Source organism: Scyliorhinus canicula, chromosome 5, assembly GCF_902713615.1.
Source record: "Scyliorhinus canicula chromosome 5, sScyCan1.1, whole genome shotgun sequence".
NCBI classification, from domain to species: domain Eukaryota; kingdom Metazoa; phylum Chordata; class Chondrichthyes; order Carcharhiniformes; family Scyliorhinidae; genus Scyliorhinus; species Scyliorhinus canicula.
In genome coordinates this window covers 100021491-100047877 of record NC_052150.1, presented here as the reverse complement: position 1 = coordinate 100047877, position 26387 = coordinate 100021491, and the positions used below count along the sequence as shown (strand labels likewise).

Below are 26387 nucleotides of genomic sequence, written 5' to 3'. Positions count from 1 at the left end.
GTCACTGGGACAACATCCTGGAACTCCCTCCCTAACACCTACACTTCAAGGACTATAGCAGTTTAAGAAGGCAAAACTCTCCACCACCTTCTATTTAAATTTTTTTTTGAATATCCAATTCATTTTTTCCAATTAAGGGGCAATTTAGCATGGTCAATCCACCCCGCACATCTTTGGGTTGTGGGGGTGAAACCCACGCAAACACGGGGAGTCTGTGCAAACTCCAGACGGACAGTGACCCAGAGCTGGGATCGAACCTGGGACCTCAGCACCGTGAGGCAGCAGTGCTAAGCACTGCACCATTGTGCTCCACTCTCTCCACCACCTTATGAAGGGCAACTAGGGATGGGCAATAAATGCTGGCCTAACCAGCGACACCCATATCCTGTAAATGAATAAAAAAAAGAAGGGAGGCAGAAACTACAGGCCAGTTGCCTAACATCTGTCACAAGGAAAGTGCTAGAATCCATTATTAAGGAGCTGATAGCAGGATACTTAGAAAATCACAATGTGAAAAGGCAGAGCCAACATGACACTGTGAAAGGAAAACCACATTGAATTAATCTGTTAAGTGTTTTTTTGACAAAGTAACATTCAAGCTAAATAAAGAGGAACTGGTAGATGTGGTTTCGCTTGGATTTCTAAAAGGTATTTGACAAGGTGCCACATCAAAGGTAACTACACAAAAGCACATGGTGTCGAGGGTAAATTATTAGCTTGGTAAAGAATTAATTAGTTAACAGGGAGCAGAGAGTAGGAACAAATGGGTATTTTTTGGATTGTAACTAGTGGAGTGCCACAGTGATCAATGCTGGGTCCTCAACTATTTACATTTTATGTCAATGATTTGGATGAAGGGACTGTATCTATATTTTATGATGACAAAAACATTGGTAGGAAATAGGAAAGTAATTTGTCAAGAGGAGATAGAGTCTGCAAATGGAATATAAAAGCAATGGACTTTTACTGCAGCTGTGTAGGACCACGCTGAGACCACATCTGGAGTATGGTGTAGCTTTGGTCACCTTATTTTAAAAAATATATATTAGCTTTAGAAGCAGTTCAGAGAAGGTTCATGCAACCCATTCCGAGGATGAAGGGCTTATTTTAAAAAATATATATTAGCTTTAGAAGCAGTTCAGAGAAGGTTCATGCAACCCATTCCGAGGATGAAGGGTTTACCTTATGAAGAAAGCTGAATACATAAGGCTTATATATATTAGAGTTTATAAGAATGAGAGGTGATCTTATTTAAACATATTAGGAGTTAGATTCTCCTGTCCCCCAGTTGTGATTTCCCATTTCAATGGGGTTTCCCATTGAAACCAGCCCAAACCACTGGGAAGTCATTGGGTTGGGTGTGCTGCTGGCCGGAGCAGAGAACCCAACAGCTGGAGAATTCAATCCAAGATCTTAAGGGGACTGGATAGGATGGATGCTGGGTTTTTTTTCCTCTTGTGGGGGAAACTGGAACTCGGGGATATAGTTTAAGAATAAGAGGTCTGTCTCCCTTTTAAGACAGAGATGGGGATAACTTTTTCTCTCAGAAGGTCTTTAGTGTGGAGTTCTATTCCCCTGAAGGTAATGGAATCTACGGGCGGGATTCTCTCAACCCGGGGCCGGGCTGGAGAATCCCCGCGACAGGCGGGAATCGCGCCACGCCGCCCTGACGCCAGCACGCAATTCTTCGCAGAGCAGAGAATCGGCGCCATTGGTGCCAGTGTGGTTGGCGTGGCGCGGTTGAGGGTCGCTCTATGGGCTCCCCCCCTCCGCTGATTCTCAGCCGGCAGGAACTCGGCGTGGAAGGGTCTGGGGGTGGCCTGTGGGGGGGGGGGTCTGACCCCAGGGTTGGAGCCTCCGATGTGGCCTGGCCCACGATCGGGGCCCACCAATCGGCGGGCCGGCCTCTCTGGCTGGGGGCCTCCTTTCTTCCGCCCTGCCCCTGTAGTCCTGCTTCATGTTGCGTCAGGACCGGCGCTTTGAAGGGAGCCACTATGCATGTGCACGTTGGCGCTGGAGCCACTGCGCATGCACGGATCTTGTGCCGCCCAGTTCACGACAGGATCAGCAGCTGGAGCGACGTGAACTGCTTCAGTGCTGTGCTGGCCCCTTTTCGGGGCCAGAATTGCTGATCCTGAGACTGTGTTGACGCCGTCGAGAAATGTGACGGTGTCAACACTTAGCCTCAGGATGACAGAATCCCGCCCTGCGTCTTTAAGTTTATTCAAGGTTGTGTCAGACAGATTTTTGTTAGACAAGGGAGCCAAGGCAGGAACAGACAGGAAATTGGAATTGAAACTACAGCCTGATCAGCCATGACCTTATTGAATGGTGAAGTACCAAATGGCCAAGTCCTCCGTATCTTAAAATCTAATTGTACAGCATTTACTCAGTCACACACACACAGACTGAAGAAAAGCCAAGTGAAGAGAATAGTGAACGTTTATGAGTTGTAAGCATAATTCACGTAATTCCGATGTTCTGGGAATCATGAGCTGCAGGCCTGATGGAAAAGACATCTTCACTCCAGACCAGAGGTGCAGTTTCAGTGGTTTCAACAATCGGAGACATGTGCTGAAGTGATTTTCAGGATTCTCCCAAAGGATTTTCTCTGCAGGTCACAAAGTTAGATTCTTGTAGTCGCACCATCAGGAGGTCAGTTTGCTGGATTGGTGGACCCGAAAGGGAACAGGCTTGGAGACCTTGCCATGTTAGAGTCTCTGGTTCTTAAGGCATAAGTGTCACAGCCCTTTCTGCTGCTGTGTCTTTCTGCAGGCTTCACTTAAAAGATTAAAAGGGGGACCAACATGACTGCCCTACCATACTCTCAGTACCCTTTTCCAAATATTGTGTAGACCTTAGGTTGGTTTGCCAGAACCTAGTATATTGTTAAAAGATATTCTTGCTGAGGGTGATTGGGACAGTCACCATCTTGGTTTCAGGAATGTCCTATACAGTTGCAACCTCCCTCTTTTTATACTGTCTTCCATTAGCAATTAATGCAAAAATTCCAATTTGCCTGCCTCATTATCTTACCCGCTTAGTTGTGGTTCCCCATGCCATGTGTGTCGCCACCCAACACCACCCCCACCACCCTCACACCCATCTGCACCCCCCTCACCCTCCCCCCCATACCAGACTCACCACCACACCACCCTCACCCCATACCACCCTCACCCCCACCACCCCCATACCCCTCAAGTCCATGATATAATCATGCATTTTGCCTTGCGTCTTGCAGGATCTGCTGCCAATGGAGTGGGTCCACCTGGTATCCCCAGGTCCCCAGCCAGTGCCGCAGCATAAGCCCCTCCATGCCGACCATTTATCTAATCTAAGATCAACCTAACCTACACCCCTTCAATTTACTGCTGTCCATGTGCCTGTCTAAGAGTCGCTTAAATGTCCCTAATGACTCTGACTCCACCACCTCTGCTGGCAGTGCATTCCACACACCCACCACTCTCTGTGTAATGAATCTACCTCTGACATCTCCCCTATACCTTCCTCCAATCACCTTAAAATTATGTCCCCTCGTGACAGCCATTTCCACCCTGGGGAATAGTCTCTGCCTTCTTCGCAACATTGTGGGCTGAAGAGCCTGTACTGTGCTGTATTGTTCTATGTGCCGAGCAGTGATGAGGACAGCAGCAAGGACGGAAGCTCTCGACATAAGACCCAAGACACACCAGGACCTGATCCTGGGGATGATGCGGGGGGTGGTGAGGGGCAGAAATGGGTCTACGTTACTCAATAAATAATTTGCTTTAACTAGAAGAGTTTGATGAACATCAAATACAGGATCATCTTGGTAAGTTGGAAATGAGTAACATATGTTATTATATATATATAATATATATATATATATATATATATATCTCAAGCGGTTATTGGATAGGCATATGGAGTGCAGTAAAATGATTGGGAGTAGGTTGATTTGATCTTAGTTTCAGACTAGTTGGGCACAACATCGTGGGCTGAAGGGCCTGTACTGTGCTGTACAGTTCTATGTTCAATATTACACAAGGTAATATAACAGCCATCATCCTCCTCATCCAGCATATCATCCCTCTGCTGTGCGATGTGAAGGGTGCAGCAACCCGCCGCAATACGGGCGGCTCACCTTATTGAACAGAACAGTCTCGGCACCTAAACCACATCTTCAGGAGGCCGAAGTACCGCTCGATCACACGCCTGGTCGATGCACAGGCATCATTGTAGCAGGTCTCGGCGTTGTTTTTGGCCTCCGGATAGGCATCGTCAACCACGAACGCAGTGGATAACACCTGTCACCCGGGAGCCAACCCCCAGCTGGGGGGGGGGGGTCTCGAACTTGACAGGAATCATCAAGTGTGCCGGACGAAGGTGTTGTGTGAACTGTCCGGGTATCAGACGCATCTGATGATTACATATGAACTGCACAATCAAGTGGAACCCCTTTCGGTTGGTGTAGAGCAGCATGGCTCTTGGGGGGCATGCATCCCGTCGATCACCCCTTGGACCCCAGGAATCTCAGTGATGCCGGCGAACCCCGCTGCCCAGGCATCCTTGTTGTCTCGGTCCACATTGTAGTGGGTGTATTGTGTGACCGGGCATGAGAGGGCCTCTGTGATGGCGCGGATGCACCGGGCCACCAAGCTCTGTGAGATCTTGGACAAGTCCCCACTCGGCACCTGGAAGAAGCCCGTGGCATAAACGCTCAGGGCGAACGGCACCTTGATGGCCAGCAGGAGCGGGTGTCCTCCCCCATACACGTGTGGTGCCAGGTGCACCATGATCTGGCAAATATATCGCTCTGTCCCCCTGCTCAGCCAGTCTTCGAGAGCATGCCTGATCCGTTAGGTCCTCAAAAGACAGGCACTGTCGGTACACCTGGGGCCAAATGTGGTGCCTCCTTTTCACCTACAGCTCCTCGACCTGTTGCATGGTCGGCTCTCCATCCTGGGCAGCTGCCTCCTGTTCCGCTGGGGCACTCCACCGCTGCAAGCTCCGTTGTTACAGCTTCCTCCTCCTTGGGCAGCTCCAGTTCGTACTGTCGCAGGGTATGCTGGTTGAATTCCAATATCCATTGGCTGCAGTGGGTGCAAGTCTGACATGTTAGCATACCTTCAAGCCCAACGAGATCCAACGGGCTACATAGTGCCCCCGATTGGCACTGTGGGCCCTGCCCCCCGCATGTCCCGTCCTCCCCATCTCCACAATCCTGGCCACATTGGGGCCCAGCACCTTGGGGGCCTCTGGCCCTGATGCCCATCCCTGCTACCAGGGGAACTGCTGGTGCTGCCTGTGCAAGCAGTATGCTCCGCAGCCTCCGTCCGGCACCCCCATAGGGGCTGTGGGCATTGCCCTTGGGTAGGCCGCCTGATGCCTCACTGAGCGGTGGCGGCCGGGAGAGGTGGGTGGTATGGTGGAGGATGGGGTGCGGGGAGGGGGCACCCATACGGCTGGCATCACTCTGCAGAACCACAGGCCAAGGTGGGTGGTCAGTATGATGCGCAACAAAATTACTGCCTTTCAGACTGCAGCAATGGCATCCTGCGCCTGGACACCACCCCAGTCCTGCTTGGGGGGGGGGGGGGGGGGGGGGGGGTCACCCTGGACACATGGCCCGTTCCATCACCTCCCCTTGCCCTCCCCACCCCAGCCAACGTGGCCAGTGTCAGGACCGGCACTCCACCACATGTTTCACCGTTTCCTATTTCCTCTCTATATCTCATCAGTCACAATGCCGGTTTCATGATTTTTTAAATTACAAGTGAACTACTCCCATCGGAGTTAGAGAATTGCAGAGATCCCGGAGAACACCGGGTCGGGCCCACTAATGATATGCCAAAGTTGTTTACGGTACGTACGCTCTGGAACGCATGGATGCCGCTATGGAGGCAACGGAAAATTGACATTTGGCACGAAATCGGCACTTGTGATTTCGGCATTGGAACCGATTCTTTGCCCAATCGTGTTACCCAATTCTGGCATCAGCAAAAGAGAATCCCGCCCCATACTTTTAGGCTAAGGAGTAGCAGATTTAAAACAGAAATGAGGAGGAATAACTTCACTCAAAGGGTTGTTAATCTGTGGAATTCTCTACCCCAGAGTGCAGTGGACACAAAACTTAACAAATTTGAGGAGATATAGGGTTGGATTCTCCGATTCTCAGGCTATGGCCTTTTACAGCCGAAAATCCGGTACAAAACAGCCACCGATCCTCCGTTTGGCTGGGGGCTAGCAGGAAGGCAATGTAGAGCATCCGGCTCTGGCTGCCAATCCAGCACGGAGAATTGCCGGGCCCCAGACCTCGCATGGCAGCAACCTACAGCGGCCATGCCATGCAACATGGCACCGGTCGCACGCGGGCCCGGCCTGCAAAATAGTGCCCCCCCCCCTTTGGCTAGCTCGCGAGCCCCAGACCGCCCCTTCAACAGTGCCCCAGCCTTCCCAAGATCCCCCCTGCCAGCAAATTGGCCCTCCCCCAACTGTGGCGGCACTGGACTGAGTCCGCAGCTGCCACACCAAATTCCCGACAGGTAGGACCATGAGAGACCCGAACCGTAGGGAAGTCAGCCGGTAGGGGACGGAGCATCGGAGGGTGGGCCTCCCACTCTGCTTCTATCCACTTCATAATTTTATGTTTCTATAAGATTCTCTCGCATTCTAAATTCCAATGAGTATAATCCCAGTCTACTTCGTCTCTCCTAATATATTAATCCTCTCAACTCCAGAATCAACCTAGTGAATCTCCTCTGCACACCCTCCAGTGCCAGTACATCCTTTCTCATGCAAGGAGACCAAAACTGTACACCGTACTCCAGGTGTGGCCTCACCAGCACCCTATACAGTTGTAACAAAACCTTCCTGTTTTTAAACTCCATCCCTCTAGCAATGAAGGACAAAATTACATTTTCCTTCAGTTACTTCTGCACCTGCAAACCAACTTTTGTGATTCATGCACTCGGACACCCAGGTCCCTCTGCACAGCAGCATGATTTTTTTTTTACCACTTAAATAATAGTCCATTTGGTTATTATTCCTACCAAAATGGATGACCTCACATTTACCAACATTGTACTCCATCTGCCAGGCCCTTGCCCACTCACTTAAACTATCTATATCACTCTACAGACTTTGTGTCCTCTGGACACTTGGCTCTACCACTCATCTTAGTGTCATCTGCAAACTTTGACACATTACACTTGGTCTCCAACTCCAGATCATCCATGTAAATTGTAAACAGTTACGCCCAACACTAATCCCTGAGGCACACCACTGGCCTTTGATCGCCAACCAGAAAAACACCCATTTATCCCCACTCTTTGCTATCTGTTAATCAATCCTCTATCGATGCTAATACATTACCCATAACACCATGGACCTTTATCTTATGCAGCAGCTTTTTGTGCGGCACCTTGTCAAATGCCTTTTGGAAATCCAGATACATCACATCCACCGGTTCCCCATTGTCCTCCGTTCTCGCAATGTCCTCAAAGAATTCCACTAAATTAGTCAAACATGACCCTCCTTTCATGAACCCATGTTGCATCTGCCCAATAGGACAATTTCTATCCAGATGTCTTGCTATTTCTTCCTTAACGATAGATTCAAGCATTTTCTATAGTTACCTGCCTTTTGTCTACCTCAGTGGCATCACCGTTGCCCTTTTCCAATCTGCCCGAACCGCCGCAGAGTCCAGCGAATTTTGGTAAATTATGAGCGCATTTGCTACTTCCCCAGCCGCCTCTTTTAGTACCCTGGGGTGCATTCCATCAGGGCCAGGAGACTTGACTACCTTTAGCACAATTAGCTTGCACAACACTACCTCCTTAGTGACAATTATCATTTCTAGGTTCTCACCTGTCGCTCCTTTTGAGTAGTAGCTCCACCATATCCATCCAAAGAGCCATATCCATATGAACTTTGCTGAAATAATTGTTCATAAATATCAATTAATCAGTGTCAATTGGGGGAAATACTCCAAGTCATTTGGAGAAAGGGTATCCAGTTACCTCCATGGGCCAAATACATCATCCCAAAGTGAAAACATAGGAAGCTTAAATTCCATGGGCTTAATTTTACAGGCCAACTGCAGACTGGAAAATAGAAAGGTGTACCTGCAAATTAGGATGCTATGACATTGGCAGCATATCCATGGCCAATCCACATGCCCCACCACACATGGCTGCAGAGGTGTTGTGGTGCAGGAAACCCACTCTATTGTAAAATCAACCCAGTGTTTCATCTGGAAGGAGTGTTTTGGAACCTAGATCATGGGAAAAGGGCAGGCATTGGATCTCGAGCACTTCCGAGAGCAGATGACATGAGAAGCGAAGGCATGAAAGAGGAGTTGAGGATTATCATTTCAGATGAGTCATGATCCCATTGAATGACAGAGCAGACTCAATGGGCCGAATGGCCTACTTCTGCTTCTAAGTCTTATTGGTTGGTTGAGTGGACCAGGATCTCTCAGCGGGAGCAGAATGCTGACAGGGGAAGATGTATATGTTTAGTGTTGGCATCACACTGTTAAATGATGGAGGGTGGTCTGTTCAATGTGGAGGCTGGTGGGGTGAAAGGCAAAGACAACATGCACCCTACATTGGTACTGGAAGGTAAAAAAACGTGTTGATATATGGGGAATGGTATGGACAGTCTGCCACCATGGAAAAGAATCGTAGGTTGAGAAAAAAGAACAAATTGGAGACATTGGTATTGAAAGTGGCATCACCAGAAAAAGTTCAACAGAGACAAGGGATTGAGATTTTCATCTTCTCCCTTCCTAGTTTCCTCGAGAACTGTGGGATAAATTTATTTTAAAGTACCCAATTCTTTTTTTGCCAATTAAGGGGCAATTTAGTGTGGCCAATCCAGCTACCCGGCACATCTTTGGGTTGTGAGGGCGAGACCCACTCAGACATGGGGAGAATGTGCAAATTCCACACAGTGACCTGGTGCTGGGATCGAACCCACGTCTTTGGCGTAGTGAGGTGGCAGTGCTAACCACTCGGCCACCGTGCCGACCCTCACTATGGGATAAATGCTGTCTACTCTATGGATTTTTCTTCTGAGCCTTATTAGCCTATTGAGAGCTATCATCTGATTTACATCAAAATTTATTGTTCTCAAGTCACTGGAAAGTAAAACTCGTCACTTTACTACATACTCTCTGAAGAGGTGTGATTATATTCAGCCAATTATTGAAAAAGTGTGTGTAGTTTAACAGTGGAAAGTCTCAGTAAGGCATGCATTTTTACAGGTCATACTGATTACTGCTATTCCTGACAATTGAAAAGCAAATTACACTACAGATCAACAAAATAAAACTTTATTTAAGGTACATAATACAATATTTTGAGTTACTCGTCTCTCAAAGCATGGAAAACAAAAGTTACAAGTAAACCTGCCTCCAGTAAAGCAGTAATTGTGTTAGAAATTTTTCAAATTAAGATAGTTGGCATGTACATATTTAGACCATCTCCACATGCACTCTGAAAAACACACCATTATTGTTTTTTTTTCCTCCTCCATAACTTCGGTTACATTCCAAACTTTTTGAGCATTATAAGAATTAGGTGTGGTGACGATTATGGGTAGAGATGAGAAGAACTTTTTCCTCAGAGGGATGAGAATCTTTAGAATGATATCACATGTAGATACTTGACTAACAAGGAAGTCAAAGATTGTCAGGGGTAAGTTAAATGTGGATTTGAGGCCTCAATCAGGTCTCATTGAATGGCAAGGTAGGCTCCAAGGCCAAATGACCTATTCCTGATTCTAGTTTGTATCTTTGTACAAAGCATTAGTGAGACCGCCCTTGGAGTATTGTCCGGTTTGGTGCGCTTATTTGAGATGTCGTTTCATTGGAGGCAGGTAAGAGGTTCACTAGATTGATTCCGGGGATATGGGGTTTGTCGTATGAAGTGAGACTCAGCAGTTTCAACCTATGCTCTCTTGAGTTTAGAAGAATGTGGATAAATCTAATTGAGGTATACAAGATGATAAAGGGGATTGAATGAGGCGCCATGGTTTTCATATAAGGGATAGCAGATTTAAAATAGAGATGAGGACAAATTCCTACTCTCAAAGGTCATGAGTCTGTGGAATTCACTACCGCAGAGTGCAGTGGATGCCTGGATATTGAGTACTTTTGAGGAGATACAGATTTTCATGGAGAACAGGCAAGAAAGTCGAGTTGAGGCCAAGATGAGGTCAGCTATGATTGCACTGAATGGCAGAACAGGTTCATGGATGGGGCTGAATTGCCTACTAGATGGGAGGCAATTTACGACAAATTAAAGTTACCACAACACATCTAGCACCATATAAAAATATACTGGCTACGGTATAATTTTTACACCACATTGATTCCAATATACTACTACACATTGCAAATACTTCTTGATTTTGTTTTTGACCAAGAAAAAACTGCTTTATCTGGATCATCCGCGTGTAATCAGACAGGAAAAGACCATTCAATGCATACTCAAAATCAAAACCATCGTAGAAATATAAAAAGGAAAAAGCAACAATTAAAGGCCACAATGCACGTAATTCTCTGTTACGGCTTCATTATAGATAATTTGTTTCTGGAAGGAGCTCCGTAAAGAGCATTTTGTCAACCAATTGAAATCGTAACTAGCAGTTATGGGTGCTTTAAAAGTAAACACAGAAAAAATACAGGTGTAAAAATGTTCTCCATAGACAATATCATTTACTGGGAATACTGTCGATTCCTTTCTCCATTTCAAAATAGTTCAAAATACTGTGCTAATGTGGAAAGCACAGTACCAGTCTTCAGCTCACCCCAACATTCAGATACTATAAACATTGAAAATGCTATACCCAATGTTGTAGCTGACTCAGAATGACTTGATAATAAAAGTTTCTAGCAAACTGAAGCAGCCCTGGAGACAATTTTCAAAGATGAAACTGTAAAGTATCTTTTATCTTCTCTTGCAGACTTGAACATCCTCCGAGGCCCTTTGACCCGACGCGACCTGACCTTCGCGACATGGAAGATTGGGCCCAAACTGGAAGTGAAGCCCCGACCTCGATTTGGAGCCGACCAGGACCTCAGAGCTCCCAACCCGGCCTAACTACTGACGCCAGCCCCCGGATCGCCTGGCCCAGTCCCTGGAGCTCCCGACCCGACCCCTGACGACAAGACCTGGCCCAACGCGACCCCTTGAGACCCGCCCAGCGACCCGACCCAGAGAGGCCCACCCAACAACCCAACCTACCTGGTGATGGAAGAAAGAAAAATCCATGTGTAGGCCCGACCGGGCCTACTTAAAGATCCGACCCCAGGAGCGCCCAGGGAGGAAAGAGACCACGGGACCTAGTCCAACCTGCCTCAGGAAGCCCCTGTCCACGACCCAGGACCCAAACGTGCTGCAAGGTATTCCCTTGCCCGCAGAACGCCGGGATCCATCCGGATCGCAAACATGTCTCTCTAGGAACCCCTCTACCTCAACCAGCGCCCGGGACCCTGCCAGGCGCGACCCCAGATACGTAAACAGCGCCTTGGTCCCCGCCAGCACCCTGGACCCCGCCAGATGCAACCTTCTACCTTCCATAAGAGCCGACGTCTCCCATCGGATCCCAGGATCATCCAGCAGCAGCCGCCGACCGAGGAAGCGAGGGAAACGCAGCGGTCTGCAGGTTAGACTGAAGCAACGCGGTTTCAAGACCCCTCTCCCCAGCATACTCCTGTCAAACGTCCAAGTGATTGAAAACAAACTGGATGAACTTAACGCCAGACTTACCTCTCAGAGGGAAGTAAGAGACTGCTGTGTGCTGTTTCACAGAGACATGGCTCACCCCCGCCTCACTGGACTGTGCCATACAACCTGAAGGCTTCTCAATTCACTGGGCGGACTGCACCACGTCATCATGCAAAGTGAAGGGTGGAGGGGTTTGCCTCCTCATCAACTCCTCCTGGTGCTTGGATGTGGCGACCTACTGCTTCCACGCGAGTTCACTTCAGCCATTATCACAGCGGTCTACATCCCACCCCAGGCAGAAGTGAGGAAGGCGCTGGATGAACTGTACACAGTTATAAACTACGAAACAGAACACCCGGAGGCCTTATTCATCGTGGCCGGAGACTTCAACAAGGCCAACCTCAAGAATGTACTGTCAAAATTCCACCAGCACATCTCCTGTCCCACCAGGGGCGACAACACTCTCCACCACTGCTCTCAAAAATCAAGGGCGCCTACCGTTCCATCCCCCGACCGCACTTTGGGAAATCAGACCATAAGACGGTGGCTCCTTCTCCCGGCATACAAGCAGGAACTCAAGCGGGAGAATCTAGCTAAGAAGGTGGGCAGTGCTGGTCCGAGGAGACAGAAGAGCTGTTACGTGACTGCTTAGAGTCAGTGGACTGGTCCATATTTAAGAACTCAGAGACCAACTTAAATGAGTTCCCTCCGAGGTCCCCACCTACTTCAAGAAGACCACCATCATACCGGTACCAAAGAACAATCAGGCAACATGCCTCAATGACAACCGTCCGGTGGCCCTGACTTCAGTCGTAATGAAGTGCTTTGAGAGGTTGATCATGAAGCGCATCACCTCCATACTCTCAGAACGCCTTGATTCACTGCAATTCACATACCGTTGCAACCGGCCCACATCAGACGCTATTTCCCTGGCCCTACACTCATCGCTAGAGCATCTCGAAAACAAGGACTCCTACATCAGACTCCTATTTATTGACTACAGTTCCACCTTCAACACCATAATCCCAGCCAAGCTCATATCAAAGCTCCAAAACCTAGGACTTAGCTCTCCACTCTGCAACTGGATCCTCGATTTTCTGACCAGACCACAATCAGTAAGAATGAACACCAACACCCCCTCAACAATAGTCCTCAATACTGGGGCCCACAAGGCTCTGTACTTAGCCCCCTACTCTATTCCCTGTACACATACATCTGCGTGGTAGAACTTGGTTCCAACTCCCGTCTACAAGTTTGCTGATGATACGACCATAGTGGGCCGGATCTCGAATAACGACAAGTCAGAATACAGGAGGGAAATGGAGAATCTAGTGGAGTGGTGTAGCGACAACAATCTCTCCCTCAATGCCAGCAAAGCTAAAGAGCTGGTCATTGACTTCGGGAAGCAAAGTACTGTACACACCCCTGTCAGCATCAACGGGGCCGAGATGGAGATGGTTAGCAGTTTCAAATTCCTAGGGATGCTCATCTCGAAAAAAATCTGTCCTGGTCCACCCACATCGACGCTACCACCAAGAAAGCACAACAGCGCCTATACTTCCTCAGGAAACTAAGGAAATTCGGCATGTCCACCTTAACCCTTACCAACTTTTACAGGTGCACCATAGAAAGCAACCTATCGGGCTGCATCACAACCTGGTATGGCAACTGCTCGGCGCAGGACTGCAAGAAACTTCAGAGAGTCGTGAACACTGCCCAGTCCATCACATGAACCTGCCTCCGATCCATTGACTCCATCTACAGCTCCCGCTGCCTGGGGAAAGTGGGCAGCATAATCAAAGATCCCTCCTACCCAGCTTACTCACTCTGCCAACTTCTTCCATCGGGCAGGAGATACAGAAGTCCGAGAACATGCACGAACAGACTCAAAAACAGCTTCTTCCCCAGTCACCAGACTCCAAAATGACCCTCTTATGGACTGACATCATTAACACTACACCCTGTATGCTTCATCCGATGCCAGTGCTAGTTACATTGTATATCTTGTGTTGTCCTATTATGTATTTTCTTTTATTCCCTTTTCTTCCCATGTACTTAACTGTTGAGCTGCTCGCAGAAAAATACTTTTCACTGTACCTTGGTACACGTGACAATAAACAAATCCAATCCAATAAAGTATGGATGATAATTAACCATCTTTAAAATGCTGACCACAAATTTGCAACCGTATATAGATAATTGTAAAGATATGTCGTGCAATTTGCAGAAGCACAAGGAGAGGTACACGCAGCTGCTTTAAAATAATTTTTCATCAGTCAGAAACCAACAACTATAAAAATTGCATCACTAAATTTGACTCAATCCTGGCGCACGAGCCAAATGCCCCATTACTTGTAACACAAGCATCAGCAAATCAAAGCATTACAATACATTCTGTAGAACAGTTCATACTGTTTCAGCACATGTCCAACTTAGTGAAGGGAATGATATAATAATAAAACAATCTCAAAATAAAAATGCAGGGTATGTGAATCTTCTGCATTGCAATATTCAATTTTCCAATTATGTTCCTATCAGCCTCTGGTTCCCATATTTTGGTAAATTTGGTTTCTCATGTTTGAAGCATTGATAATAGCTGTTGGTAGCAGGTGCATAATATAAATGCTTCATATTAGGCCACTCTAAACTTTAACAAGTTAGTAAGACGATTGTGCAGCTGGAAATGTAATAAACAGTTTTAATTTATCCAAGTATAATAACAAACATAATTCCAGGGAGTCTGTTCTCAGAATTGAATGGTCTTCCTTCTCTCATTTCCATGAAGGTGTTAAGGCACATCTGCAGTGGTCTGATGAGGCAGATTTTAATATATATTTGTTAACACACTTTTCTTCTTTTGAGTTTTGGTTGTGCATAATCAGTGGGTTCGGAATCATCCTCAGACATTTTTTTTCTTTTTTTCTTAATGGCTTTGTCACTGTGGTAATCACTGTCATCCCTCTCATGGTTTTCAGTGTCAGCATTTAATTCCAGAGTCCTTCGCTTTCTCTTTTTGGGTTTCTTACTGTCTAAAATTATTTCAACATTTCCCATTCCATCTTTTTGAAGAATCCTGTCTGAAATCTCATAGCCTACAGCCTCTTCAGCTGTCCCTTCTTCAATGCATTTGTCACGTTTCTTCTTTTTCTTCTTTCTTACCATCTCATAATCATGTCCTTCACTATTATTTCCCAATGATTCTTCACTATTATTTTCCAGTGATTCTGCAGAAGCCACGCCACATGCTGCCTGTACACTGGAAGTTAAAGCAACAAATCATTTCAGTAAACATCAAATGAATCAATACAAGAACACTTCTGGTTTTTGATCATAACTCAGTCACATGACAATAAGTAAACTTATCCACGGTTCCGAGCTCTCGTTGGCTCTGTTCCATGGCTAGCATGGGGCGCCCATGCAGATGTTCACTATTCCAGAATCAAATAGCGGGCCTCAATACATCAACGATAATAGTTTCCATATGGTTAAACTGGTAAGCAAATGAGTCAATAACAAACTCTGTAGCATAATAGATTGAGTCTATTTTTAATCTTGGGTTATGAACTTGCATAATCTTAGCATTCTGTTAAAAATCTTTTCTGCCTTGTTCATAACTTGCAATGTCCATATCCAAATCTTTCAGAATGCAACATTTTCCATTGGCAATGAAAAATGCAAGATCGCTTCTTACTAAATTCATTCGCTTGAGGCAAGACCAGCGTTTATTGCCCCTCCTGATAAGTTCTGAGAAATTGGGGGGGACGGGACGGGACTGTTTGCAAAGTACAGAATAATAGTCTTAATAAACCTTCACAGGACAAATAAGAGTCAATGGCACAGGTATGGGACAATAGTAAATAAATTGGACATTTATAAAAACACCACAGCTTCATGGTTATTGTTACGGATGTGTGATTTGTTTCTTAGAACTGATTTTAAATTCTCAATCTACCATAGGAGGTTTTGAACTTGTGCTTCTTACATTTTTCGTCCAGTGGTTTAACCAATATAAATATGATGGCACCGTGGGAGAGTGGTTAGCCCTGCTGCCTCACAGCACCAGAGACCCGGGTTCATGCGTGGGTTTCCTCCGGGTGCTCCGGTTTCCTCCCACAGTCCAAAGACATGCAGATTAGGTGGATTGGCCATGCTAAATTGCCCATAAGTGGGGTTACTGAGATTGGGTGAGGGAGTTGGACCTAGCTAGGGTGCTCTTCCAGAGGGCCGATGCAGGCTTGACGGGCTGAATGACACCCCTCATCATCAGTGTATATCAGAGATAGGTTAACAGTGCAATTTATATTTAACTTCCATTCCTATGCTAATATCTTGAATGTAAGGACAAAGTGTAGCCAAATTAGCTGGCACTACAAAGATCAATGGGAAAGCAACATGTGTGCAAGACAGAGTCTGCAAAGGGGTATCATAGAATTTACAGTGCAGAAGGAGGCCACTCGTTCTGTAACGGCCCTTGGAAAGAGCACCCTACTTACGTCCACACCTCCACCCTATCCCCGTAACCCAGTAACCCCAGCTAACCTTTTGGACACGAAGGGGCACCTTAGCATGGCTAATCCACCTAACCTGCACATCTTTGGACTGTGGGAGGAAACTGGAGCACCCGGAGGAAACCCACACAGACATGGGGAGAATATGCAGACTCCGCACAGAGAGTCACCCGAAGTCAGAATCGAACCCGGGTCTCTGGTGCTGTGTGGCAGCATTGCTAACCACTTTGCCACCATATTTAAATTGGTTAAACCACTGGACTAATAATGCAAGAAGCACAAGTTCAAATCCTGCCAAACTCCACAAAGTCACCCAAGGTCGGGATTGAACCTGGGGCCCAGAAGCTGTGAGGCAGCAGTGCTAGCCACTGTGCCACCCCAATAGGTAGGTTAAGTGATTGGCAAAAATTTGGTAGTTGGGATACAATATGGTAAATGTGAGATTCTCCACTTTGTTAGGAAGAACAGAAAAGCAAAATATCATAAATAGAGAGTCTACAAAATGCTGTGGTAATTAATAGATCTGGGTGTCCCTATACACAATGGTTAGCTGAAGGCGAGGAGGTAGGAGACACAAAGACAGAATTCTCTGGATGATCAAAGGTAAAGAGTAAGATAAAGGATGGGATTTTATGGACATTCTTGCCGACGATGACGCATTCAACGGGAAACCCCGTTGACAAGAGCGGGACTAGAAGGTTCCACCACCAGCCACTGGTGAGCCACCCTCTGCTGCAGAACATGCCGCATAGGGGAAGGAAAATCTGGTCCAAAGCAGCAAAAGGGTATGACTCATGTCAGGTTGATTATACAAGCAAAATATAGAAAGATAAAGAAAGAGGAAATGCAAAAATAATCACAACCAACAAATGGCGACAGGCAGCAAACATAAAGGGGAATCCAAAAGACTTCTATAGGCATATAAACTGGTAAATGGGTGGTAAAAGTAGGGTTAATTAGGGGCCAAAAAGGGGATTTACATGTGGAGGCAGAGGGTATGGTTGAGGTACTAAATGAGTAAAAAGGCCTTTACCAAGAAAGAAGATGCTGCCCAAGTCATAGTGAAAGAGTTGGTAGTTGAAACATTGGATGGGCTAAAACTGAAGAGAAGGTATTAGGAATTGAAAATTTGCTAAGCCATCAGGACCGGATCAGATGCCTCCAAGGGAAGAAAGGGTGAAAATGTTGGAGACACCGACCATAATTTTCCAATCTTCCTCGGGTCGAGGCTGGTTCATGAGGACTGGTGAATTGTAAATGTTACACCCTTTATTAAACCAGGTTGTACGGTTAAACCCAGCAACGACAGGTTGGTCAGTTGAAGAACATAGGTGCGAAAGCTTTTAGAAATAATAATCTGGGATAAAATTAACAGTCACTTGGAAAAGGCGAATTGATTAAGGATGGATTTGTCAAGGGTAAATTTAACTAATTTGATTGAGTTTTTCTGATCAGGTGACAAGAGAGGATTGATGGGGGTAACACACTTCATCTGCTGTACATGGACTTCCAAAAGGCATTTGATTAAGTGCCACAAACAGCCTTGTCTGCAAAGTCGAAACCAATGAATAACAGGGACAGTGCAATATGGAAATGAGTTGGCTATGTGACATGAAACAGAATGGTGGTGAATATTGATTTGAACTGGTGGAAGATATATAATGGGATTCCCAAGGGATTGGTATTAGGATCCTGCTTTTCTTGATCTATATTAAAAACCTAGATTTGGGCGTGTAAGGCACATTTTAAAAATATGCGGATGACAAAAAACTCGGAAGTATGTGAACTGTAAGGTGGACAGTGACAGACTTCAAGAGAATACAGACCAGTTGATAGAATGGACGGACACTTGACGGATGCAAATCATTGAAGGTATTAGTACAGATTGAGAAAGCAGTTACAGCATACGAGATCCCATGCTCTATAAATAGTGGCAAAGAATATAAAAGTAAGGAAGTTTGGTTGAACAATTATAAAACTCTGGTTTGGCCTGAATTACAGTAGGTCTAATTCTGGGCAAGGATGTGGTAGTATTTGACAGGTTATAGAACAGATTTACGAGAGTGGTTCTGGGATTGAGACTTCAGCTACGTTAATACATTGGTGAAGCTGGAGCTGTGCTCCTTATAGATAAGAAGGCTGTGGGGAGATTAGACAGAGATGTCCAAAATCATTAGGGGAATGGACAGAGTAGATAAAGAGAAAAACAGTTTTCATTTGTAGAAGGTTAAAGAATCAGAAGATACTAATTCAAGATGACGTCAAAAAAAGAGGTGACACAAGGGAAAAAAATTTGATCCACAAGTGACTAGGACCTGAAATGCAGTGCCTGAATGTGTGATGGTGGTAGATTCAATCTTGGCTTTCAAAACAAAATTGGCTAACTATTTGAAGAGTAGAAATTTGTAGGACTATGAAAAAAGGTAGCGTTAGACTAACTGAGCTACTAGAACATAGAACATAGAACACTACAGCGCAGTACGGGCCCTTCGGCCCTCGATGTTGCGCCGACCTGTGAAACCATCTGAAGCCTATCTGACCTACACTATTCCATTTTCATCCATATGTCTATCCAGTGACCACTTAAATACCCTTAAAGTTGGCGAGTCTACTACTATTGCAGGCAGGGCGTTCCACACCCCTACTACTCTCTGAGTAAAGAAACTGCCTCTGACATCTGTCCTATATCTCTCACCCCTCAATTTAAAGCTATGTCCCCTCGTGTTGGTCATCACCATCCGAGGAAAAAGACTCTCACTGTCCACCCTATCTAACCCTCTGACTATCTTATATGTCTCTATTAAGTCACCTCTCAGCCTTCTCCTCTCTAACGAAAACAACCTCAATTCCCTGAGCCTTTCCTCGTAAGACCTTCCCTCCATACCAGGCAACATCCTAGTAAATCTCCTCTGAACCCTTTCCAAAGCTTCCACATCCTTCCTATAATGTGGTGACCAGAACTGCACGCAGTACTCCAGGTGTGGCCGCACCAGAGTTATGTACAGCTGCAGCATGACCTTGTGGTTCCGAAACTCAATCCCCCTGGTTATAAAGGCTAGCACACCATATGCCTTCTTAACAGCCCTATTAACCTGGGTGGCAACTTTCAGGGATTTATGTACCTGGATGCCGAGATCTCTCTGTTCATCTACACTACCAAGAATCTTGCCATTAGCCCAGTACTCTGCATTCCTGTTACTCCTTCCAAAGTGAACCACCTCACACTTTTCCGCATTAAACTCCATCTGCCACCTCTCAGCCCAGCTCTGCAGCTTATCTATGTCCCTCTGTATCCTATAACATCCTTCAGCACTATCCACAACTCCACCGACCTTCGTGTCATCTGCAAATTTACTAACCCATCCTTCTACACCCTCTTCCAGGTCATTTATAAAATTACAAACAGCAGTGGCCCCAAAACAGATCCTTGCGGTACACCACTAGTAACTGAACTCCAGGATGAACATTTGCCATCAACCACCACCCTCTGTCTTCTTTCAGCTAGCCAATTACTGATCCAAACCGCTAAATCACCTTCAATTCCATACTTCCTTATTTTCTGCAATAGCCTACCGTGGGGAACCTTATCAAACGCCTTACTGAAATCCATATACACCACATCAACAGCTTTACCCTGATCCACCTGTTTGGTCACCTTCTCAAAAAACTCAATAAGGTTTGTGAGACATGACCTACCCTTCACAAAACCGTGTTGAGTATCGCTAATCAACTTGTTCTTTTCAAGATGATTATAAACCCTATCTCTTATAACCTTTTCCAACATTTTACCCACAACCGAAGTAAGGCTCACAGGTCTATAATTACCAGGGTTGTCTCTACTCCCCTTCTTGAACAAGGGGACAACATTTGCTATCCTCCAGTCTTCCGGCACTATTCCTGTCGACAAAGACGACATAAAGATCAAGGACAAAGGCTCAGCAATCTCCTCCCTGGCTTCCCAGAGAATCCTAGGATAAATCCCATCTGGCCCAGGGGACTTGTCTATTTTGACATTTTCTAAAATTGCTAACACCTCCTCCTTTTGAACCTCAATTCCATCTAGCCTTGTCGACTGAACTTGAGTGTTCTCCTCGACAACATTGTCTTTCTCCAGTGTAAACACTGACGAAAAATATCCATTTAATGCTTCCCCTATCTCCTCTGATTCCACACACAACTTTCCACTACTATCCTTGATTGGCCCTAATCTTACTCGAGTCATTCTTTTGTTCCTGATATACCTATAGAAAGCCTTAGGGTTTTCCTTGATCCTATCCGCCAACGACTTTTCGTGTCCTCTCCTCGCTCTTCTTAACTCTCCCTTTAGGTCCTTCCTGGCTAACTTGTAACTCTCAAGTGCCCTAACTGAGCCTTCATGTCTCATTCTAACATAAGCCTTCTTCTTCCTCTTGACAAGTGCTTCAACTTCCTTAGTAAACCACGGCTCCCTTGCTCGACAACTTCCTCCCTGCCTGACAGGTACATACTTATCAAGGACACGCAGTAGCTGTTCCTTGAAAAAGCTCCACATTTCGATTGTACCCATCCCCTGCAGTTTCCTTCCCCATCCTATACCTCCTAAATCTTGCCGAATAGCATCATAATTGCCTTTCCCCCAGCTATAATTCTTGCCTTGCGGTATATACCTATCCCTGCCCATTGCTAAAGTAAACATAACCGAGTTGTGATCACTATCACCAAAGTGCTCACCTACATCTAAATCTAACACCTGGCCGGGTTCATTACCCAGTACCAAATCCAATGTGGCCTCGCCCCTTAGAGAACTGGCATGGACTCAAGTGGCTGAATGGTCTCATTCCATGTTGTACCATTCAATTATTCTAGGCACAACAAGTAATTAGGAAAACAAATAGAATATTGCCATTTATTGCAAGGGGGCTGTGTTAAAAGTACAGATGTCTTCGTCTAGCTAAACAAGGCATTGGTGAACAACACCAGGAATACTGTGTACACTTTTGGGTCTCCTTATATAATGAGCGCTAACTTGCACTGGAGGCAGTTCAAGGAAGGTTCAGAAGGTTGATTCCTGGATGATGCCCCTATTCAGAGGCGAAAAGTAGGAAATTATAGACTGGTTAGCTTGACCTCTGAAGTGGACAAGTTGCTGGAATCAATCATTAAGGAGGAGATGAGTGAACATTTGGAAAGATAAAGCTCAATCCACCATTGTCAGCATGGTTTTACGATGGATAAGTCATGCTCGACAAACTTGCTCGAGTTCTTTGAGGAAATAACCAGCAAAGATAATGGAAAACCTGCAGATGTAGTATCACTAGATTTCCAGAAGGCATTTGACAAGGTACCACATAAAAGACTGATCCAGAAGGCGAAATAGCAGGAATTAGGGGTAGAGTACTAGTTTGGATTGAGGAATGGCTGACTGACAGAAAGTCAAAAAAATAGAAAGGCAAATTATCTAAATGGAAAGCAGATTCAAGATGCATCTGTAAAGAGGGATCTGGGTGTCTTTGTCCACGAATTGCAGAAAATTGGTACGCAGGTACAGCATATAATTAAAAAGGCAAATGGAATTTTAGCATTTATTCAAAAGGACTGGAGTATAAAAGTAGAGAAGCATTGTTGCGATTGTATAGGGTATTGTTGAGACCACATCTGGAGTATTGTGACCAGTTTTGGTCTCCTGAGTTGAGGAAGGATGTGGTGGCATTGGAGGCAGTTCAGAAGAGGTTCACCAGACTGATTCCAGGGATGAAAGGGTTGACATATGAGGAGATTAAACAGTTTGGGCTTATACTCGCTGGAGTTTAGGAGGATGAGAGGGGATCTGATCGAGGTCTATAAAATACTAAAAAGGATTAATAAAGTAATCGTAAACCAAATGTCCACCTTGTGGGGCACTCTAAAACGAGAGGTCACGAATATAGGTTGAGAGGCAGTAGATTTAGAATTGCGGTGAGGAGGCACAACTTCTTGCAGAGGGTGGTGAATTTGTGGAACTCGCTGCCCCATAGTGCGGTGGAATCGGAGTCATTAAATGGTTTCAAGAAGGAGATAGATATGTTTCAGATAAAAAAAACATGTTAACAGGATATGGGCAACAGGTGGGGAGGTGGATTTGAGACCATGATCTGAACGAACGGCGGAGCAGGTTCGAAGGGCAGAATTGCCTACTTCTGCTCCACATTCCTATGTTCCTATGAGGTGGTTGTCCTGAAAAGAGGTTGAGCAGGATTGGTCCTAATTCTACTGGAGTTTAGAAGAATGAGGGGTGATCTTTTTGATGCATAAGCTTCTGAGGTGGCTTGATGAGACATTCCCTCTCCATAGGGGAATCCAGAACTTGAGGCCTAATTTCAGAATAAAGCATCACCCATTTACAAGGAGGACGACTTCTCAGAGGGTCATGAATCCTTAGAATTCTCTTTCCTAGATAGCTGTGGAGGCAGAGTCATTGAATATACTCCATATTAGAGAGACAGCTTTTTTGAATGTTGAGAATTATGGTAGCCATGATGTGGAGATGCCGGCGTTGGACTGGGGTGAGCACAGTAAGAAGGCTTACAACACCAGGTTAAAGTCCAACAGGTTTGTTTCAAACACGAGCTTTCGGAGCACGGCTCCTTCACCTGAAGAAGGAGCCGTGCTCCGAAAGCTCGTGTTTGAAACAAACCTGTTGGACTTTAACCTGGTGTTGTAAGACTTCTTACTGAGAATTATGGTGGCATTCACTTAAGAATAGGAAGCTAGGTAAAGGTGGAGAGGTAATACTGTTAAGTAAGGATGGCATTGGTACAGTAATTAGAGATGACCATGGTTCAGTCAGGATGTAGAATCAGTTTGGGTGGAAATGAGGAACAAAATCAGCAGGGAAGAAGTCACTGGTGGGAGTGGTCTACTCTCAGTGGTGGGAGTGGAATATTGGGCATTTGTGATAAAAGGAACACCAATAATTATGGACGATTTTAATCTACATATAATTCGGAAAATCAAATGGGCCATATTATCCAGAATGAGGAGTTGATATAATGCTTTTGGAAGTTTCTTACAGCAGCATGTTTTTTAACCAACGAGGGAGCAAGTCATATTAGACTTGGGATTATATAATGTGACATGATTAGTGAATTACTTCTTAATATAAGCAAAACTAGAAGGTAGCAACCACAATATGATTAAATTTTACACCAAGTTTGAAAGGGAGAAGTGTGGGTCTAAGACTAGTATTTTAAACTTAAATAAGCACAACCATGTGGGCTTGAAAGCCAAGCTGGTTGAAGTGAACTGGGATACTAGGCCAAGGGGTAAATCAATAGAGAAACAGTGGCAGACTTTTATAGGGATATTTCAGAATATTCAGAGTAAGTATATTCCTATAAATAAAAATTCTAAGGCACGGACTCACCATCTCTGGTTAACTAAATAAGGAAAATGTCATACTATAGGAAAAAGCTTATAAATGCACAAAATCCAGTGATCGGTCAGAATATAAAAAATGACAGAATGACAAAGGTTAAGAAAAAGAAATTATGACTTTGAGAGGAAGCGAGCTAGAAATGTAAAAACATATCAAAAGTTTCTACAGGTATTTAAACAGGAAATGAGGGTTGGTCCTCAAAAGCAGAGTTTTTCAAAGTGCGGTTGCAACCCACCCCGTTTATCACACCATTCCCCGGTGATCCCGATCACGGGAAAGGCACCCAATGGCCACTACCGGGATTTTTATTGAGAATGGTGGCCGCTACCGCCTTTTGAGAACAAAATGAGGCTGTGTGCAGTCTTCCGGACATAAGCGGCAGCAGTGAGCAGGTCACGTGGCCTGCATGTACACATCAAGTGCCCTGTATGTACCTGCTTTTGACACCAAATTAAGGAGGAGGGTTTCTTCCATTTTCTAGCTGCTAGCATGCAAGGCAAGAGGACTGTGAAGATGAATAGTTTTAATACAAGAAAGAGACGGCCAGGATCTCACACCTGAATCTGCAGGAGAGCAGTTTCTCAGGAGAGTCCAGGGCAGAACAGAACAGTGCTAGTGTTAGCTCTGTACAGAGCTCCAGGGCCTCTGATTAACAACCCACAAAGAAGAAACTTTGGAACAAAACAGATGATCAATAAAGATGATTTCTTGAGGTATGGTTTTGTCAATTGTGCAATGAAAAAAATGCAAAACCCATGTGTGTTATATGCAAGGAAGTACTGGCAAATGAGAGAAGTTTCAGATTTTCACAGCAAAATGCTGGGTGAAAAATTCCTTTTGAGGTCGAGACCTGAGTCAGTTATTAACTTACAGCTGACTCCAAATGAAAATATTGCATTGCTGTACCTGACATGTGACAGCACATTAAAAACATGCCAAAAGTCCATGAGGTTGTCAGCATTCTGGAGTAGTATCTCCCAAGTGTGTCCGGTGCCGAGTAAAACATACATTTGGTGTTGCTATTGCCCTTCATGACAACATACATGTGCGAGGTTGAATTTTCTCTTCTCACGAGGATGAAGACGGCACAAAGGAACTGGCTGATGTCTGCACCTGATATGTGCATTGCTCCCTCCTCCTGTGAATCCGATTGGGGAGAGATCATGAGGACCAAGCAGGCTCCCCTTTCGCATTAAAGGTAAGTGAGCGCGGCGTGAGTCGCAAAGGTCAGCCGGTTGGCAAAAGCGGGTCCCGGGAAAATAGTTTGAAAAACATTACTCTAAAGAGTGACAATGTTGCGTTAGTAGTGGATAATAAGGAAATGGCTCATGAAATTAAAAAATATTTTGCTTCTTCTGTCTTCACAAATGAAGCTACAAAAATATGCCAGTAGTAGCTGTGAATCAGGTGGTGGAAGGGAGAGAGGAACTTGGTGAGTGGAATTACAATCACGAGGGAAGCAGTACTGAGCAAACCGATGGTGTTAGAACTGATCACTTAATAGGCTATAGCTTGGAACTTACTCAAAGTAATCGGTTAGTCAGGATCGCTTTGTGAAAGGGAAATCATGTTGAGCCAACTTATTGGAGCTCTTTGATGGAGTAATATGCACTGTAAAGAGAAGCCCGTAGGTGTACTGTACTTGGGATTTCCAGAAGGCATTTGATAAGGTGCCAATTCAAAGGCGATTGTGGAAAATAAAAGCTCATGGTTAAAAGATTGGTTGACTGGCAGAAAAGAGAGAGAGTGTGCATAAATGGATCTTTTTCTGAGTGGCATGATATGACGAGTTGAGTCCTGTGGGAGTCTGTGCTGGGGCCTCAACTTTTCACAATTTACATCAATTACTTTGATGTGGGAAATTAAAGCTTGTTAGCTAAATTTACAGATGAAACAAAGATAGGTAGGAAAGCTCGGGCAGTGGTTAGCTTGATGCCACATGGCGCCTAGGTCCCAGGTTCAATCCCGGCCCTGGGTCACTGAGGAGTTTGCACATTCTCCCCGTGTTTGCATGGGTTTCACCCCCACAACCCAAAGATGTGCACGTTAGGTGGGTTGGCCACGCTAAATTGCCCCTTAATTGGAAAAAATGAATTGGGTATAAATAATTTTTTTTTAAAATAGGTAGGAAAGTATAAAAGCAAAATACCACGGATGCTAGAAATCTGAAATGAAAACAGAAAATGCTGGATGAACTCAGCAGGTCTGGCAGCATCTGTGGAGAGAGAAACAGTTAACATTTTGAGACCATATGACCCTTCTATTGCAGGACCTGCAGAAGGCTCATACGGAGACAAAAAAGTTTCTCTTTCCACAGATGCTGCCAGACCTGCTGAGTTTATCCAGCATTTTCTGTTTGTATTTTAGGTATAAAAAGTTATGTTGAGAAGAGGATATAGAACATACAGTGCAGAAGGAGGCCATTCGGCTCACCGAGTCTGCACCGACCCACTTGAAGCCCTTACTTCCACCCTACCCCTGTAACCCAATAACTATCTCCTAACCTTTTTGGACACTAAGGCCAATTTAGCATGGCCAATCCACCTAACCTGCACATCTCTGGACCATGGGAGGAAACTAGAGTACCCGGAGGAAACCCACGCAGACACAGGAGAACGTGCAGACTTTGCACAGACAATGACCAGCGGGGAATCGAACCTGGGACTCTGTTGCTGTGAAGCCACATTGCAAACCACTGTGTTACCTTGCTGCCCTAAGGAGGTTGCAGAAGGTATAGATAGGCTGAGTGTTTAGGCAAAAAACAGATGAAAA

General features: G+C 45.3%; 1 protein-coding gene across 1 annotated transcript in view; it reads right to left on the bottom strand.

Annotated features, from left to right (window-relative positions):
- Positions 1 to 13753: 13753 nt before the first annotated feature.
- Positions 13754 to 26387, bottom strand: part of polr1f (RNA polymerase I subunit F) — a 39257-nt gene continuing 26623 nt past the window's right edge. The window contains exon 4 of the mRNA XM_038797461.1: positions 13754 to 14970. Coding sequence (XP_038653389.1) covers positions 14553 to 14970 — 418 coding nt within the window. The 3' untranslated portion in view covers positions 13754 to 14552. The remainder of the gene's footprint in view (positions 14971 to 26387) is intronic.